The sequence below is a fragment of the Bubalus kerabau genome, chromosome 1 (assembly GCF_029407905.1).
Source record: "Bubalus kerabau isolate K-KA32 ecotype Philippines breed swamp buffalo chromosome 1, PCC_UOA_SB_1v2, whole genome shotgun sequence".
Taxonomy (NCBI): domain Eukaryota; kingdom Metazoa; phylum Chordata; class Mammalia; order Artiodactyla; family Bovidae; genus Bubalus; species Bubalus kerabau.
Genome location: NC_073624.1, coordinates 107,515,929 through 107,535,978, shown reverse-complemented (window position 1 = coordinate 107,535,978; position 20,050 = coordinate 107,515,929). Strand labels below are relative to the sequence as shown.

At 37.7% G+C, this 20,050-nt stretch overlaps 1 protein-coding gene across 5 annotated transcripts in view; it reads left to right on the top strand.

Moving 5' to 3' along the window:
* LRRIQ1 (leucine rich repeats and IQ motif containing 1) overlaps positions 1 to 20,050 on the top strand; it is a 141,469-nt gene that overhangs the window by 108,339 nt on the left and 13,080 nt on the right. For all 5 annotated transcript variants that reach the window (XM_055586460.1, XM_055586451.1, XM_055586425.1 and 2 more), the window contains one exon: positions 5,570 to 5,689. In XM_055586460.1, the coding sequence (XP_055442435.1) occupies positions 5,570 to 5,689 (120 nt within the window). The remainder of the gene's footprint in view (positions 1 to 5,569; positions 5,690 to 20,050) is intronic.

The following is a 20,050-nucleotide window of genomic DNA, read 5'->3' as shown; positions in this document are numbered from 1 at the left end:
CAAAATGAAGTTCAATCTGATCACATTCATCCTTTATTTATTCACTCATCAAATAATTTTTAGAACATCCTGTTGTCAAGCATTGTTTTAGGTTTAAGAAATACAACTAGGAACAAAGCATACAAGATCTTTTCCCTCTTAGAGTTTGTGTCCTGGTGGAAAAGAACAACAAATTAAATATATAAAATAAAATCTGGAAATTTATGGTGCTGCACCTCAATTGAATGCTAATAACTAAAAAATGTAATGTTTCCCTTTATTTACTCATTTAGTTAAATATTACTTGGCACAAAAATTTTACTAGCTTATATCCTGCTGGGATGTGCAGATAAATAAGTGTATTAGACAGTGATAAGTACTAAGGGGAAAATAAATCAGGGAAGCAGGATAGGAGTTTCTAAGGAAAATTAATCATTTTAGACAGAATAGATGTGGAAGACCAGAAAAGGTGACAGTGCAGCAAGAGATAAACCATTAGGTATGTAGCGGAAGAATATTTCAGGCAGAGAAACATCGGATTCCAAGACATTGTTCTGGGAGCGTACTCACAGTGTTCATAGAGCAGGAGGAAGCACTGTGATGGCAGAGGGGTGAAGGGAGAAGAGTAGGACTTATAAATCGTAAATCATTGTAAAGACTTTGGCTTTTACTCTGAATGACATGGGAAGATATTAAAGGAATCTGACCAGAGGACTCACGTGACCAAAGTTACGTAGGTTGTGATAATACTCTAGGAAGGCTATAGTAGAAGCAGGGAAATCAGGCAGCTATTGCAGTAATCCAAATAGTAGATAATGGTGGCATGGACCAGAGCAGTGCAGAAGTGGTGAGAAAGTCTCATTCCAGAATATATGTTGATTTATATTGAGGATATATATATATATATATATATATATATATATATATATACTTTGAAGGTAGACCTAGTGATATTAGTATATGGGGATGTGATTTTGAAAGACAGGAAGGAGTTAGAGATGCCTACAAGGTATTGGCATAAGCAACTGAAAAAAAAATTGCCTTATAACTAAGTTGCTGGTTTTCATTATTAAAGGCATAGTTTTTGAATTGTCTTTGCTATAGTACTAATGAATACATTTAGTATTTTAGTTGACTTAATTTTTCTGGGCTGCATTCCTCAGGGCAATGTATAGACAAAGCTGTTGCTGATGCCTAAATGGCTTGGGAGAGGAGGAAGTGCAATGGATTCGAGGAAACTCTGAGGGAAAGAAATGAACCTCAGTTATGGTCTCAGAATATTGTTCTGTTGCATGAGGAATGAAAATGTCATGCAGTTCAAACTTCCTCCTCTCATCAGTGGATGAGCAATACATTTTTCAACATTGATGGTGAATGTTTGCTTCATTCTATTCAATAAAGTTCATTATTTAATGAAACAGTCTAGCTCAGTGACTACATCTGTTGAATGTCCTTCTGTTAAGTTTGTGTCTGTAACAGAAGTAGGCATAATTCAGTCTTTCTTTGCAACTTAGAATAAATCTCTCCTGATTTATATCATGGTACTTAAAACCACTGAAGTCAACTCAACTTCATTTTATTGTCTCCTCAGTACAATCATCTAGTTTCTTAAACAATTCATCTTAAAAATATGAATTTGCAGAATGTGATATAGTAGAAAGAGCCTGGGCTTTAGAAGGTGCAAAATGAAGATTCATGAAAGATATGGTGGAGACTGCTCACAAGAACCCAAGTCCTCCTCTTCTTCCTAGCATACAGACAGCCTAGGTATTCTAGCTTCCCTTGCACTTTTTAGTAAGGTCCCTTTTTTCTGTAGCTCAGACTGTAAAGAGTCTGCCTGCAATGAAGGAGACCCAGGTTAGATCCCTGGGTCAAAAAGATCCCCAGGAGAAGGGAATGGCTACCCACTCCAGTATTCTTGCCTAGAGAATCTCTTGGACAGAAGTCTGGTGGGCTCCATGGGGTTTCAAAGAGCTGGACACGACTGAGCAACTGTCACTCATAGAGAAGAAAAAGATGTCAGGTGTATCTAATATAGACAGGACTGTGGCCAGGGAATTGATTTGAATGTGTGAGAAAGAAAGATTATGAATGACTATGGGAAAAAAGTGGAAAGCTTGACATGAATAAATAAGTTAGAAGAAGAATCTGAACACTGATTATGCATTTATATTACCTTTATTTCCCATGGCTGGGACTTGAATTTCTGACCCTCCACTGATGCAGGAGGGCGGTATTTCTATGTGTCACACCAGAAAAATACAGTTTAGGGCTCTGCAGAAGTCCTATCCCTGAGAAGTTAGGCTGGATCCACTGTGAGACATGATGAATCAGTCCTTCCACTCTTGTCATTGAAGGTCTGTATTAAAGAATTCCCCTTATACTCTCTTTTCCCCAGAACTGCACCTAATCTTGGTATCTTAATAGTATAAGGGAAAAGGGGATGTTGAGGAGAGGTAACTGAAGAAAAGATGATGTAACCAAAAAAAAAAAAAAAGAGAGAGAGAGAGAGAATCCAGGGAAAGAAAACATGTTTCCCTAATGCTCTTTACTTTGTTAGCACAAGATCAGGGAAGAAGGGATATGAAGGGTACCTCCCTACTGGGATACCTCCCTAACAGGAAGAAATCACAGGCCCATTTGCCATGTTGAGGCAAAGCATTTTGAAAGGTAGCTAGCAAGCAAGAGAGCATAAATGCCAGATAAAAGAATCATAAAAGAGGAGTTTTTAAAAAATCCCCAAATGAAGGGTTCTGTTGACTGAATATTTATGTTCTCCACGATATTCCTAAGTTGAAACTTTATCTCCATTGTGTTGATATTTGGAGATGGGGTCTTTTGGAGGTGAATATGTTGTGATGGTTGGGCTCCCATGAGTGGGATTAGTGCCCTTATAGAAGAGAGCCCAGAGAGCTCTCTAGTACCTACTAACATGTGAGGACACAGTGAAAATAGAGCCATCTGTGAACTAAGAAACTTGGTCTCACCAGACAATAAATTTGTCAGTGCCTTAGACTCCTAGCCTCCTCTAGAATTAGAAAAAATAAACATTTGTTGTGTAAGTCACCAAGTCTATGGTACTTTGCTTACTGCAGCCCAAACAGACTTAAACAAGTGGGAGAAAAGAAAAATAGTTTGTTTTCCCCTAAGGTAACTAGATTCCCTATGTCAGTCACCCACGGTACATGACATACCCTGGTCTGTAATAACAACCCAGTTGCATGAGACTAAAAACGAGGGCAGAGAGCTGATGGTTCTCTCCATATGGGCAAACTAAAACGAGGAAGTCAACTTTCTTAGGCAATACTTTTAAGCATGCTTCTCATCACACAAAGATATCCTCTCTTCTGTTTCTACCATTCAATACTGTTCAAGTTCCTGATTCATATTGAGATCTTTTCCACACACAAGAGTTTTGAACTCTCTTGAGAGGGCAATGGCACCCCACTCCAGTACTCTTTCTTGGAAAATCCCATGGACAGAGGAGCCTGGAAGGCTGCAGTCCACAGGGTTGCGAAGAGTCGAACACGACTGAACGACTTCACTTTCACTTTTCACTTTCATGCATTGGAGAAGGAAATGGCAACCCACTCCCGTGTTCTTGCCTGGAGAATCCAGGGAGAGTGGGGCTAGTGGGCTGCCGTCTATGGGGTCACACAGAATAAGACACGACTGAAGCGACTTAGCCGCAGCAGCAGCAGAGAGGTTACAATTTATTCATAGCAAGTTAAAAAGTATTGGAATATTATTTCTATACCAAAATTCATCTTTAGAGGCAAAATAATAAAAATTTAGTTAATTATACATTTTAAACTTTATGTGATGTATAATATCACACTTTTCTTATTTGATAAACTAAGTAAATAGAATTTTTATAAACAAGGGGACAAAGAAATTGGGAAAATAATATTTAACAAGAGCCTAGTATGTGACAATCATGTATTCATCACTGTGTATAAATGTATATACATTTATCCCACACCCTTCCTTACCTTTGAGTCTTTGCCAGAGGCAACTAATGATGGCTGACTCCCTTGCCATAGTCTGTTTTTTTTCTCGATTATGCAGTCCTTGTTTCCACTAGGTAAGTGCATGTGTGTATACAAACACACAAAGATACACGCACACATGCATACACCCTTGGCCAACTAGAAATGGGGCATCTTATATGATTGGTTGGGGAAGTATGTTTGGCTATCTCTTATTGGTCCACTTGGTCCTGAGATAGAAATAGGAACAAAAATAGAGAAGCGGGCAGTCATTGACCAAGTCTTAACCATTCTTGGCTAACTTGCGGAGATTTGGCCTACTAGGCTGGTTGTCGCAGAGACTGCGTGTTATTTCTGTTGTCATAAATGTTCTGGCAATTATCTGTTTGTATATTCCTCTTCTCAATGTATATATTTTGCAGAATAACAATACCAGTATTATTGCTAACAATACGATTACTAAAATATATTTAAGGTAACTTTTGTAATTAAATTTACCTTTTGATTGCATTTCACTAAGAGTATAGCTAAATAAATCTATTTCAGAGTCACTTTAAATAACTTCTGTGTGGTTATGCCCATAGCATAAAATCTCTTTATATATTTTTTCAGGAGTTTCTTTTATTTAATATTTATTTGTTACAATTTTCTTAAGCATGTGCTCAATTCCAAATTCAAATTTGGAATTTTGAAATTGGAATTCAAATCTAAGCAAAGTGTATATTCAGAGACATCTGGCTTCTATTGCTATATCTTCCCCTCTGTTTTCTATATCTATAGATAATAAATTTTGAAATTAATTTTATACTTTATGCTTTCACCTTGTAGATATTAGCAATGACATATATTTAAATATATAAATTTATATAATATATGAGTTTATTATATATTTATATCGGTTTTCAGAGATAAATGAAGGTATGCAATACACACTTATTTCTACCTATGTTTTACATTTACTATATATCCTGGAGCTTATCCCTATCAGTGTATAAAGACATTAATTTTTTAAAAGCTCTAGTGTTCTTGGAGTTAAATTTAGGAAAGCTCCAAGATTCCTCCATGATTATTGAGGAATCTTAATGTTTTAAATTCTACCTAACATTCTTAATGTTTTATCATGTGCTTGGTTTATTTAAAGATGAAATTAGTTAATTGCTATGGGCCAGGATACCAAGTCTCTAATAGGGCCATTTATAAATGTTGAAGTTTTCTTTAATGCATGTTAGTTTATTTTATACATAATCATTTGAAAATTAACAGAATTGGTTTTCCTCTGTATTTCTTTCTTCTTAATTTAGAATGGGTCCTGGAGGGATTGTCAGATAATTGATTGGTTGACCTACATGTGCAGTTGAGGGAGTTTTAAAGATTCTTTTCTGCTTACTATGAGGAAAGTCCCCTGAGATTCAGAACTTTAGACACAAGCAGTCATTTAATTTATCTTGCAGTTTTAAATGTCACATAAAGTTCAAAAAACAGATTATCGAGCCATTAAACTAAGGTCTAAGATGTTTTATCTTCCTAATGGGATAACACAGAGAATCTGGTTTGGAGTTTGATCTATAACCCTGTATAACATGCTTTAAATTTTTGTTTAGGCAGTTTGGAAGGGCTTTCTTTTGCGAAAGAAACTGACAACAGCTCTAGAGGCTATTAAGAATGAAGAATCTGAAGAAGAATATGAAGAAATAGATGTAGAAGATTTTACATTTGATGAAGTAAGTGCTAACTACAACATAAGGATATTGGTCTTAAAATATTGGTCTTTTGGAGCTAAACCAGTTTCTAAGGTTTTCATCCTATTAACACTGTTATGGATTTTTTTTTAATAGCACTTGAAAATTATGCTTCTAATATTTTAACATCTTCATTTAGGATACAAGCTTGTATAGTGTGTAAATGTGATTATAGAATATTTACAAGAATTCTTGTATATTCTTCAACCTGATTTATGCAATGGTTTATCAATTATTCTTCATTAAATATAACTGAGCTTATTTATGCTCTGTTCAACAACTAATAGTTCTTTATTGCCTAGCAAAATGAGAACAACCTCCTTAAATTGTTTTTCAAGGGTTCAATAATCAGGCAGCAAACTCTGCAGACGTATTTACCACTTCCCATCCATGGTGTCCACATACTCTAATCACATTGAGCTCCCTCTTACCATACAGAGCACTTACCTTTTACATCCTTAGTCGCACTCATTCTGTTTCCTCTATTTCTAGAGAGTCAAACTCACATATTTACCACTCAGATTAAGGTAGAGAACGTATGGCTATACCCAGAAGACTTCCTTGTGCTTCTATAGTATTCATACCCCCATCATCATAGATGAGTTTTGCCTATTTCTGGGCTTCCAAGAAGTAGAATCATCCAGTATTTACTCTTTTTTCACATAATATTATGTCTGTGAAATTCACCTATGTGGATGAATATAGTTGCATATATATCATTCTTTTGAATATAGAATATACTACTTTTAATCTATTATTGAATATACCAATTTTTAAAAGTCTGTATACTGTTGATGGATTATTTGTTATGAGTTATCTCTAGTGTTGCCTATTATGACTAAAGACACTAAGAACATTCTTGTACATGCTTTTTGATGTGCATATTCACCTTTCTTTTGAGAACTGAATTTCTGAGTCATATCGTTAACCTCTGTTTAGTAGCTAGTGTCTAACAGCATCTTAAGGTGATTGTATCAATTTACAGTCCTATCAGCAGAATATGAGAATTTCAGAGGAGCTTTATCCTCACCAAAACTTGGTATTTTCATGTCATTTTCTACCAATCCAGTAGGTTTATAGTGGTATCTAGTTCTTTTGCCTTTTCATACTGTTCATGGACTGGAAGAAACACAAGCTGGAATCAAGATTGCTGGGAGAAATATCAATAACCTCAGATATGCAGATGACACCACCCTTATGGCAGAAAGTGAAGAGGAACTAAAAAGCCTCTTGATGAAAGTGAAAGTGGAGAGTGAAAAAGTTGGCTTAAAGCTCAACATTCAGAAAACGAAAATCATGGCATCCGGTCCCATCACTTCATGGGAAATAGATGGGGAAACAGTGAAAACAGTGTTAAGACTTTATTTTTCTCCAAAATCCCTGCAGATGGTGACTGCAGCCGTGAAATTAAAAGACGCTTACTCCTAGGAAGGAAAGTTATGACCAACCTAGATAGCATGTTCAAAAGCAGAGACATTACTTTGCCAACAAAGGTTTATCTAGTCAAGGCTATGGTTTTTCCTGTGGTCATGTATGGATGTGAGAGTTGGACTGTGAAGAAGGCTGAGCACCGAAGAATTGATGCTTTTGAACTGTGGTGTTGGAGAAGACTCTTTGAGAGTCCCTTGGACTGCAAGGAGATCCAACCAGTCCATTCTGAAGGAGATCAGCCCTGGGATTTCTTTGGAAGGAATGATGCTAAAGCTGAAACTCCAGTACTTTGGCCACCTCATGCGAAGAGTTGACTCATTGGAAAAGACTCTGATTCTGGGAGGGATTGGGGGCAAGAGGAGATGGGGACGACAGAGGATGAGATGGCTGGATGGCATCACTGACTTGATGGACGTGAGTCTGAGTGAACTCCGAGAGTTGGTGATGGACAGGGAGGCCTGGTGTGCTGCGATTCATGGGGTCGCAAAGAGTCGGACATGACTGAGCAACTGATCCGATCTGATCTGATCTAGTTCTTTTAATTTGCATTTATCTCATAACTAATAATGTTAAATACCAGTTCATTTGCTTATTGGCAATTTGGATATCTACTTTTGTGATATGATCAAGTGTTTGTGTGCCTTTTTAAGTTTGGTTGTACATCTTTTTTCTTATTGACTTGTGGGAGTGCTTTTTATAATCTGAATACTATTCTGTTTTCTCTTGCAAAAACATTCTCTAAATTCTGAGATTTCCCTTTTTTTCTCTCTTTGTGGTTTATTTTGATGAACAGAATGTTTCTATTTTAAATTAAAAACAAAAGATTTTTGTTTTCATGACATATAAGAAATCTTTGCTTACTCAGCTCATTAAGATATTCTAGAAACTTTATTATCTTAACTTTCAACATTTAAATCCGTGGTGCATCTTGAATTAAATTTTGCCTGCAATGTGAGTAGGGGGTCAAATTCTCCTCCAAAGATACACGTTTGGTTGTCTCATTGACCCACAGCTATCTGTTGTATAGACCATACTTTTCACAAGAGATTACAGTGGAAGCATTATTTACATTCAGGAAGCTGTGCATGGGTTCTCCTAATTTTCCTTGGCATTCTGTTACAGTTTATCCTTATATCAGTACTCTAATTACTACATAATTTATGGTAAATTTCATTATCTAGTCTTACAAGTGCTCCGACTTTGTTGTTCTTCTTCAAGAAAGATCTACTCTGCTACTTTTGATCCATTTCATTTATGTACAGATTTTAGTACTATGTTATCAATTTGCACAATAAATGTTCAAAGTTTCTCTGAGATTGTAATAAATCTATAAGTCAATTTGGAAGAAGTGATTTTTTTAGAATATTGCATTTTTACATTCATGAACATAGAATAACATCCCTTATTTAACTTAAAATCTCTGTCCACTATACTCTGTATTTTCTTCATTGTGTTCTTGTACATTTTTTATTAGATTTACTCCCAGCTATTTGACATTTTCTGATATTATTTTGTTTTTGTATACCAACCTTATATCCAGCCACTTTCTGAAATCACTTACTTATCTCTCAAGTCTTTTGAATATTCTGTACCCACAATCATATCACCTGAGCATAATAACAGTTTTCTTCTTCTTCTTTTTTTTTTTTTCCTAATTCGTATGCCTCTTGTTTATTTTTCTTGCTCTATTGTCCTGACTAGTACCTTCAGTACAATGTTAAATAGTGGTGATTTTAGAAGTCATCTTTTGCTAGTTCCTGGTCTCAGGGTAAAAGCTTCCACTACAAAGTCAGATGTTTAATATAGGTTTCTTTCAGAAACTCTATATTTGATTGGGTTAACCTCCTTAGCATCTCCTTACCTTTCCAAGAAGTTAATATATGATGATGATGATGTTGATGATTCTAGATGTGATTTGGCTTTTATCACTTTGCAGGCTTATGACATTGATTTTCAAGCATTAAACCATGTATTCCTAGAACAAATTGACTTAGCTATAAAGTATTATTATTTTATATACCACTAAATTTGTTCTGCTAATATTTTTTTTTAGGATTTTTGCCTTTGTATTCAAGAAGATGCTATGCCTGTAAATCTTTCTAGTAAAATTCTGTTCAGATTTTGATGTCAACATTGTGCCTATTTGATTAGGAAATGTTTCCTATGTTTCTGTTTTATGGAAGAGTTTGATGTAAGATGGATGTTATTTGTTTCTTAAAAATTCATCTTAGCACATAATCTTTTGGGGATAATGTTCTACGTGCACTTGAAAGTGCATTTTTTCGGGTGTTACGGCTACTAAAACCTCAGTTACTCCGTTTGATAGTTTTATTTTAAAAAATCTTTATTTTTAGTGATTTGGAGAGTTTTCTAAAAGTTATTGACAGAAGAATGCTAAATCTCTTATTATAATTGTTTGTGTGTGTTTCCTGCTCAGTCATAGCCTACTCTTGGCTACCCCATGGACTGTTGCCCACTAGATTCCGCTGTCTGTGAGACTTGCCAGGCAGGAATACTGGAGTGATTTGCCATTTCCTATTCCAGGGGGTCTTCCCAACCTAGGGATCGAACACGGGTGGGTTTCTCTAAGTTAAGTTTTTAGTTCTGTCAAACTTGGCCTCATAGTTTGAGGATATGTATTAGGGTATACACATTTAGAACAGTTAAATCATTGTATAATTAATTAACCCTTTTAAAATAATAAAATTTCACTCTTTAACTCTAGTTTCCCTCTTTACATATTGAAAATGGTTATAAAATTTTTCCTAAGAAAAATTAAGAGAGCATGGAATCTGATTTTACGATCAGAGAAGGCCTGCATAAGGTGAAATATTTTGATAGAGATGTGAAAATAAAGTGAAGGGATAACCATCAGATAATACTATACATGGCTAAGTGGTATGGAAATGAAAAAAGAAGGGATTTTTTTAGTATACTAAAGGAACTCAAAATTCACAAGAAGTAGAACTGATTAGTGGGCTTCCTTGGTAGCTCAGCTGGTTAAGAATCCACCTGCAATGCAGAAGACCCCTGTTCAATTCTTGGGTCAGGAAGATCCCCTGGAGAAGGGATAGGCTACCCACTCCAGTATTCATGGGCTTCCCTGGTGGCTCAGCTGGTAAAGAATCTGCTTGTAATGTGGGAGACCTGGGTTTGATCCCTGGGTTTGTAAGATCCCCTGAGGAGGGCATGGCAACCCACTCCTGTACTCTTGCTTGGAGAATCCCCATGGACAGAGGAGCCTGGCAGGCTACTCTCATGGGATCGCAAAGTCGGACACGACTGAGCAACTAAGCACAATACAGCACAGTACTGATTAGTGGTGGAGAATAACCTGAGATCAGGAAGAAACATAAAAATGATCAGGGAACAGTCCACATAAAGCCCATGATATGATTTCAAGAACTTTGAATTTTATTCAAATGTGATAGAAAATTATTACTTGGTTTTGAGCAAAGGAGTTAAATGTATTATTGTTTTAAATGGATAAATTTGTTTCTAATACAGAGATTATAGTTTAGGGGAGCTAAGAATTAAAGCTAAATACCAATTAGGAAGGTATTGTTACTTTTCTTTCCTTTGATAATTTTTACTGTTTTTTTTTTATTGCCATCACTTAATTTTCAAATAATCTTAACAACTTCAGATGACATAATCAAATTACCAAAGTATCACTGCTTTGTGTTGTTCTTTCTTTCTTTTACTTTCCTATATACAAATGCAAGACTTATCTAACCAGTCTTATCTAACCAGACTTATCTAACTTCCTTTTCATCTTATTTAGGTCATAACAGTAGTTCCTTTAGATTAAATCTATACTCTTCTTTAAGATATCCCGAAGAGTTGTAGTCATCTATTCAAATTGATTTTTCACTCCCAGCCAACAAATACTGAATGCTTACATATGGTGGGCACCATGCTTGGTACCAGCGTATGTACATAGACAGATATGACACGGTCCCTAGTCTAGGAGATATCAGAAATATATTTGAATTTTACAGTGAATTACAATTGCTATAAAAGAAGTGAATATAAAACTGTCTTAATAAATTTGCCTCAAACAAAAAGCCTAGATAAGTCTGCCATGAAGTTTTTATATTGGTTTGTTGCCTGTCTGAAATGTTTGCATTTAACAAATGGTTAACCAAGGGGACACTGATAACCAAAATCAATTTATTTGGGTTTTTATTAAGCATGTGTGTGTGAATGCTCAGTCATGTCCAACTCTTTGCAACCCCATGGACCAAAGCCTGCTAGGCTCCTCTGTGCATGGAATTTTCCAGGCAGGAATACTGGAGTGGGTTACAATTTCCTACTCCAGGGGATCTTCCTGACCCAGGGATTGAACCCACATCTCCTACATTGGCAGGAGGGTCCTTTACCACTAGCGCCACCTGGGAAGTCCATCAGTTCTCTTCAATTCAGTCACTCGGTCATGTCTGACTCTTTGCAACCCCATAGACTGCAGCATGCCAGACTTCCCTGTCCGTCACCACCTCGCAGAGCTTGCTCAAACTCACATCCATCGAGTCAGGATGCCATCCAGCCATCTCATCCTCTGTTGTCGCCTTCTCCTCCTGCCTTCAATCTTTCCAAGCATCAGGGTCTTTTCTAATGAGTCAGGTGGCCAAATTATTGGAGCTTCAGTTTCAGCATTAGTAATGCCAATGAATATTCAGGATTAACTTCCTTTAGGATTGACTAGTTGGGTCTCTACATAAAGCCCATGCTGCTGCTGCTGCTAAGTCGCTTCAGTTGTGACCGACTCTATGTGACCCCATAGAGGGCAGCCCACCCGTCCCTGGGATTCTCCAGGCAAGAACACTGGAGTGGGTTGCCATTTCCTTCTCCAATGCATGAGAGTGAAAAGTGAAAGTGAAGTCGCTCAGTCATGTCTGACTCTTAGCAACCCCATGGACGCAGCCTACCAGGCTCCTCCGTCCATGGGATTTTCCAGGCAAGAGTACTGGAGTGGGGTGCCATTGCCTTCTCCAACATAAAGCCCATAGTTTGCCTTAAATTTTTAAATGCTGAGAAGTGAGGGATCTGAGATTTTATCCTGCATGCAATCTAACAAGGTAGGCTGCCACACTTTCAAGGAGGCTGGCAGAAGAAATGAGACATGTATTACTTGTCAGGCAGCAGAAATGTCATGCTGATATTTATTCCCCTTTGCCCTCAAGTTCCATAGAGAAGAATTCCCCCTTGGGAATTGGGAGGCCTACGAAACCCTACATTTTATAAGGACTGCAAAAAATCTGCTTGTTTTATGCTCTAGAGGAAGTCATTATTTTCTTATACCAGAACGCAAACAAATTTTGCCTCTGCACCACAAGAAGACACTCATAAACTATATTTTCCAAATCTGTTAGCTATAACATATTAACATCTTTGGAAAGATAGTCCAGGACAAAAGATGTCATAAATCACACAGAAGTGTTAAGAGACGTAAAGAAAGCTATCTCCCAACAATATGTACCCCTAGTATGTATGTGGCAGATTTTCTCACACATAGCCACTCCAATAGCCACTGTGAATAATCTGACAGGGGCTAGGACAAAATTCATTAGGCTATCCTCATGATACATTTGATGAAGGTTACCAGGCTTCATTAAAGGTTACCCAGTTGTAACCTTTATGATGGAAGTAAACTCCAGTGCTATGAAGAGCAATATTGGATAGAAACCTGGAATGTTAGGTCCATGAATCAAGGCAAATTGGAACTGGTCAAACAGGAGATGGCAAGAGTGAACATTGACATTTTAGGAAACAGTGAACTAAAATGGACTGGAATGGGTGAAATTTAACACAGATGACCATTATATCTACTACTGTGGGCAAGAATCACTTAGACTAAACAGAGTAGCCATCATAGTCAACAAAAGAGTCCAAAATGCAATACTTTGATGCAATTTGAAAAACAACAGAATGATCTCTGTTCATTTCCAAGGCAAACCATTCAATGTCACAGTAATCCAAGTCTATGCCCTGACCAGTAATGCTGAAGAAGCTGAAATTGAGCGGTTCTATGAAGACCTACAAGACCTTCTAGAACTAACACCCACAAAAGATGTCCTTTTCATTATAGGGGACTGGAATGCAAAAGTAGGAAGTCAAGAAACACCTGGAGTAACAGGCAAATTTGCCTTGGAGTACAGAATGAAGCAGCGTAAAGGTTAATAGAGTTTTGGCAAGAGAACGAACTGGTCATAGCAAACACCCTCTTCCAACAACACAAGAAAAGACTCTACACATGGATATCACCAGATGTTCAATACCAAAATCAGACATATTATATTCTTTGCAGCCAAAGAATTGAGGAGCTCTATAAAATCAGCAAAAACAAGACCAGAAGCTGACTGTGGCTCAGACCATGAACTCCTTATTGCCAAATCCAGACTTAAATTGAAGAAAGTAGGGAAAACCACTAGACCATTCAGGTATGACCTAAATCAAATCCCTTATGATTATACAGTGGAAGTGACAAATATATTCAAGGGATTAGATCTGTTAGACAGAGTGCCTGAAGAACTATGGATGGAGATTTGTGACATTCTCCAGGGGACAGGGATCAATACCATCCTGAAGAAAAATAAATGTAAAAATGCAAAATGATTGTCTGATGAGGACCTTACAAATATCTGGAAATAGTAGAGAAGTGAAAAGCAAAGAATAAAAATAAAGATATACTCATTTGAATGCAGAGTTCTAAAGAATAGCAAGGAAAGATAAGAAAGCCTTCCTCAGTGATCAATGCAAAGAAATAGAGGAACATAATAGAATGGGATAGTCTAGAGATGTCTTCAAGAAAATTAGAGATACCAAGGGAACTTTTCATGTTAAGATGGGCATAATAAAGGACAGAAATTGTTTGGCCCTAACAGAAACAGAAAATATTAAGAAGAGGTGGCAAGAATACACAGAAGAACTATGCAAAAAAGATCTTCATGACCCAAATAATCACGATGGTGTGATCACTCACCTAGAGCCAGATATCCTGGAATGCGAAGTCAAGTGGGCCTTAGAAAGCATCACTATGAACAAAGCTAGTGGAGGTGATGGAATTCCGGTTGAGCTATTTCAAATCCTAAAAGATGATGCTGTTACAGTGCTGCACTCAATATGCCAGCACATTTGGAAAACTCAGCAGTGGCCACAGGACTGGAAAAGGTCAGTTTTCATCCCAATCCCAAAGAAAGGCAATGCCAAAGAATGCTCAAACTACTGCACAATTGTACTCATCTCACACGCTAGCAAAGTAATGCTCAAAATTCTCCAAGCCAGGCTTCAACAGTACATGAACCGTGAACTTCCAGATCTTTAAGCTCGATTTAGAAAATGCAGGGGAACCAGAGATCAAATTGCCCACATCTGTTGGATCATTGAAAAAGAAAGAGTTCCAGTAAAAATATCTACTTCTGCTTTATTGACTATGCCAAATCTCTTGACTGTGTGGATCACAACGAACTGCAGAAAATTCTTAAAGTGATAGGAATACCAGACCACCTGACCTGCCTCTTGAGAAATCTGTATGCAGGTCAAGAAGCAACAGTTAGAACTGGACATGGAACAACCAACTGGTTGTACGTCAACACTATATATTGTCACACTGCTTATTTAACTAATATGCAGAATGCATCATGAGAAATGCTGGACTGAATGAATCACAAGCTGGAATCAAGATTGCCAGGAGAAATATCAGTAACCTCGGATATGCAGATGACACCACCTTTATGGCAGAAAGTAAAGAAGAACTAAAAAGCTTCTTGATGAAATTGAAAGAGGAGAGTGAAAAAGCTGTCTTAAAACTCAACATTTAAAAAACGAGGATCATGGCATCTGGTTCCGTCACTTCATGGCAAATAGATAGGGAAACAATGCAAACAGTGACAGACTTTATTTTTCGGGCTCCAAAATCACTACAGATGGTGACTGCAGCCATGAAATTAAAAGACACTTGTTCCTTGGAAGAAAAGCTATGACCAACCTAGACAGTATTTTAAATACAGAGATACTACTTTGCCAACAAAGGCCTGTCTAGTCAAAGCTATGGTTTTTCAAGTAGTCATGTATGGATGTGAGAGTTGCACCATAAAGAAAGCTGAGTGCTTAAAAATTGATGCTTTTGAACTGTGGTGTTGGAGAAGACTCTTGAGAGTCCTTTGGACTACAAGGGGATCCAACCAGTCAATCCTAAAGGAAATCAGTCCTGAATATTCATTGGAAGGACTGATGCTGAAGCTGAAACTCCAATACTTTAGCCACCTGATGGGAAGAGCTGTATCACTGGGAAAGACTCTGATGCTGGGAAAGATTGAAGGCAGGAGGAGAAGGGAACAATAGAGGGTGAGATGACTAGATGGCATCACTGACTTGATGGACATGAGTTCAAGCAAGTTCCAAAAGTTGGTGATGGACAGGAAGGCCTGGCGTGCTGCAGTCCATGGGGTCACAAAGAGTCGGACACGACTGAGCGACTGAAGTGAACTGAACCAGGCATTTCCTCTTTAAGCTTCTGCATTGAACTTCCTATTGGACTTCAGCTTTATTCTAGGTACAGCTGGAAGTCTTAGCTATTACACAGACTCTTTCTTGACCCTCAAAGAAGAATTCTAAGGCAATTCTGCCATGTAAAACAACCCTGGCCAGTGAACTGAGACTTACTTGAATGCTTTCAAGGCCATAGTGGTGTTTTCTTAAACATTTGCAGGTGAAATATGACCAGGACACCTTCCAGGTGGCATTTGTCCGCACCATAGGAAGACTGATAATCCAGAGGTATTTTATGAGGAGGTGGAAGTGGGGACTGGTGCAAGATATGGGGCCATCACCCAATATCGTGATAGACTTAGGAAAATGACTGTCACAGTGTAGTCACAGACTCCTGGAAGGGGGTGGCAGGCCCGGCTCTGAGTTAAATTTAAGGTGTTTGCACAAGCTTGGGAGGGCCCCCAAAGGACATTTTTCTTATGGTGGGAGGTTTCAAGAGTAGTTCTGAAGGACAGAAGATCATTAATGTCCTTCCCTTCCCTATACCTCTCAGAATCTGAGGTTTTCTTTTCAAAGATATGAGCAGTTCTCCTAGTTTAAGAAGTGATTCTAACTGGATTATGTGTCCCACTTCAGTAGTTACAACTTCACATTTTTAATGTGATTAAAATGATTCTCTATTCACACCTAGACCTTTTGTCTGGAAGGGTTCAGAAGAGGAACAAGTGCATTTTTATAAAACTTAACCAGAATTAACTTTGTATACCCTAAGCCTCTTTTTGTCAGGCTTCATCCTAAGAATGTGTCAATCAAGCTGGCCTGGAACTTCCTATTAGGGAAAGAAATATATTCTATGCCTAGGAATGATCAGGAGAAAATCCTGGACTGTCAATATAGGTCTGTGTCATCCTCCATGTATTTTTGCATAATTATTACATAGGAAGTAGCTGCAAGGGTATGACCCCTTTCTGAGGACAGCCACATAACTGATTAAATTGCCTTATCTAGGCACGTGGACAGAAGGAAGTGAGAGTAGTGAACTCAGTCTATCAGATCATTGTTAAGTTAGCTTTTGTGATAAAAACCACATAACTGTCAGGCTCTAATGGTTCAGAAAACAGAAAAATTACACAGATGAACTCCAAGGGCCATAGCTATATGGCTGAAGTTAGCTAATAGATAACTGAAAAGGTATCAACATTAATATTGGAAGGGAGGGTTTAGAAAGTGTGTTTTGAGATTCATAATGGGCCAAGTTTCCAAGGATTTTAAGGATTCTGAGGTGCAACAAGTTATCAAGAAGTGTTAGGATTATTTTGAAAATGGCATGAGTCAACTTGGGTAGAAGAGGAGGAAACTGCTGGGGCTCAGAGTCAGGGATTATAGAAAGAAAACAAGATAAAGACATGGCTTTAGAATCTGTAGGACTTGTTCAACTCTAAGTAACCTGTGGCTTAAAGCAAGTCTGATTCTAGTTTCATATGTTAAATGAAAGGATTATACTAGTTGGCATGAAAAAATTTAGATATACATATGCAAATAAGCAATGCAGGAGACCCCAGTTCAACTCCTGGGTTGGGAAGATCCGCCGGAGAAGGGGTGGGCTACCTACTTCAGTCTTCTTGGGCTTCCCTCGTGGCTCAGCTGGTAAAGAATCCACCTGCAATATGGGAGACCTGGGTTTGATCCCTGGGTTGCGAAGATCCCCTGGAGAAGGGAAAGGCTACCCACTTCAGTATTCTGGCGTGAAGAATTCCATAGACTATATAGAGTGGGACACAACTGAGTGAGTTTCACTTTCATTTTCATGCAAATAAGCATGACGGTAACTCCCAGCTCTTCTGATAGCCTTATTTCATAGTCTTTCAAAGTTGGATTATAGGGTAAACATTTCTTCTCTGATAAAAAGTCCAATGTATGTATATTCAAATGTTGTGAATGCATGATTGCAAATTTATCTGAATTCAACTTTATGTTTTTCTTTTTCCCTGGTTTTATTTGTCCTCACATGTGTGTTTAATTCTATCCAGTTTTAACATGATATTATCACGTGTAGACTCATGTATCCACCACCACAATCAGGATAGAAAATTGTTCCATCATTATAAGAATCCATCGTGTTGCCCCTCTAGCCTCAGCCTCCTCCCCAGTCCAGTCTCTTGCCATTGGCAACCATTCATCTGTCCTCCATTTCTGTAATGTTGTCATGTCAAGAATGTTATATAAATGAGTCATGCAATTTGTAACATTTGTGGATTGTTTTTTTCATTCATCTTAATTCCCTTGAGAGTCTTCCAAGTTGTGTGCATCCATGCTGTCTCTGCTTAGTGGGTCAGTCGTGTCCTACTCTTTGTGATGCCATGGACTGTGGCCTGCCAGGCTCCTCTGTCCATGGGATTCTCCAGGCAAGAATACTGGAGTGGGTAACCATTCCCTTCTTCCAGGGGATCTTCCCAAACCAGGGATCAAACCTGGGTCTCCTGCACTGCAGACAGATTCTTTACTGTCTGATCTACCATATTACACTTATTTTTTTAAGTAGATAAATTTAGATTTTTAGTTGGAGTTTCAATATCAAACTCTCAAAAATTAATAGAACAAATAGGCAGAAAAGTAGAAGGATATATTAGACCTGAAAATCACTGTGAAGTGATTTAACATAATTCAGATTATACAATGTTCACACAACAGCAAAATACAAATTCTATTAAAGTTCCCATAAACCAGGAGACATGAAGAATTTTATTTTTAATATGTAAATAAATTTTGATTTAGTCTTCTAATAAACAGAAAGCTTTCCAAATTCTCAGTTGTAAATTAAGGAATATCTGAGCAGAAGATTTTCTTAAGCAATAAATGAAATTTGTATATGCCCAGCAGTAAGAAAGACATATTAATATACATTTTTAAACAGTAGCATATTTATAATTATGACCAATTCCTCCTGATGTTTTGAGTTTTTTTCTTAACATACTAGATACTGCCATGTGTATTTGATATTAATAAGCTTGAACTGATATAAATCAGTAGTCTTGGTAACATTTTTGGTTGAGATTATATAATTACTAAGTATCTTTAGCATTTTATATTGCACCTTCTATTTATGTCTCTAAAATTTTTAAAAGACTAAAGTTAAAGAATTATTCTAGAATCTTAAAAATGTCTGTCACCTTATATTAAAAAAAATTAGAAAAGCTATTTTCAAAGTTTTCTGCACTTTTAGATATCAATAGAACTAAAAATTTCCCCAGACTTTATGTAGCTTTTCCAAGGAAGAAACATCTATATGGTATCATCTATATGATATGGCCACTCACCTCTTTGTACCTCTGTGATCAGAAGCAACAAACAAAGGTCAATCACATATCTCCAATATTTGGAAGACAGCATCCTCATTGTCTGCCCTCACCACTGCAAGCTATGTGCAACCTACTCTGGAAACACATGAACGACTGCCTGCCTTGGGACTGGGGAATGGAAGATAGGTTACTGTGCTAAGAGTTGACATTGACCAAAATTAACCATTTTCCCCAGGGCATTACAAGCCTTCAGTAGACTCTGCTGCTGCTGCTGCTAAGTCACTTCAGTCGTGTCCGACTCTGTGCGACCCCTGAAACGGCAGCCCACCAGGCTCCCCCATCCCTGGGATTCTCTAGGCAAGAATACTGGAGTGGGTTGCCATTTCCTTCTCCAATGCATAGAAGTGAAAAGTGAAAGTGAAGTCGCTCAGTCGTGTCCGACTCTGAGCGACCCCATAGACTGCAGCCCACCAGGCTCTTCCGTCCATGGGATTTTCCAGGCAAGAGTACTGGAGTAGGGTGCCATTGCCTTCTCCGAGTAGACTCTAGGCTTCTAAAATGGTTATAATGGACAGATTCTGCGGGTTCAGTTGTTGTGTAGGTTGGGAGACAGGTTCCCGGTGCTCCCTAATCCACCATGATCCCAGAATCCTCTGGCATTTTGTCTTTTGTAGTATTGTCTCCACATCTCTTCATTTTAGCAGTTTTACAGAATAAGAATATTAATTTAACGATAACTGATATGTCTTGGACCTTGATCTTTTCTGGGATAGACCTAAATTTTCCTTGAATTGTCATACAGAATAAATATTTAAAAAACCTCAGCCACGCATACTGCTTGCAATTTTGCATTTAGTAGCCCCTCTTAAGTCAGATATATATTCTTAAACCAGGTATAACCAGCATATAACTGTGACATAGGTGTTAATAATCTCTTCCCAGGTGGAACTGAACAATGTACTGGTGCACAAGTGTGTTCTTTTTACATAGATATTCAGATAACATAATCTGATTAGATTCCCTAAGACTGAACGCTGTGAGCAATGGTCTGCCATCGCACTGCTGGTCTGTAGTCTGGGTGTCTTAGTCTGGCCTTTCCAATGGTCTTTCAAGAGACAGTCAA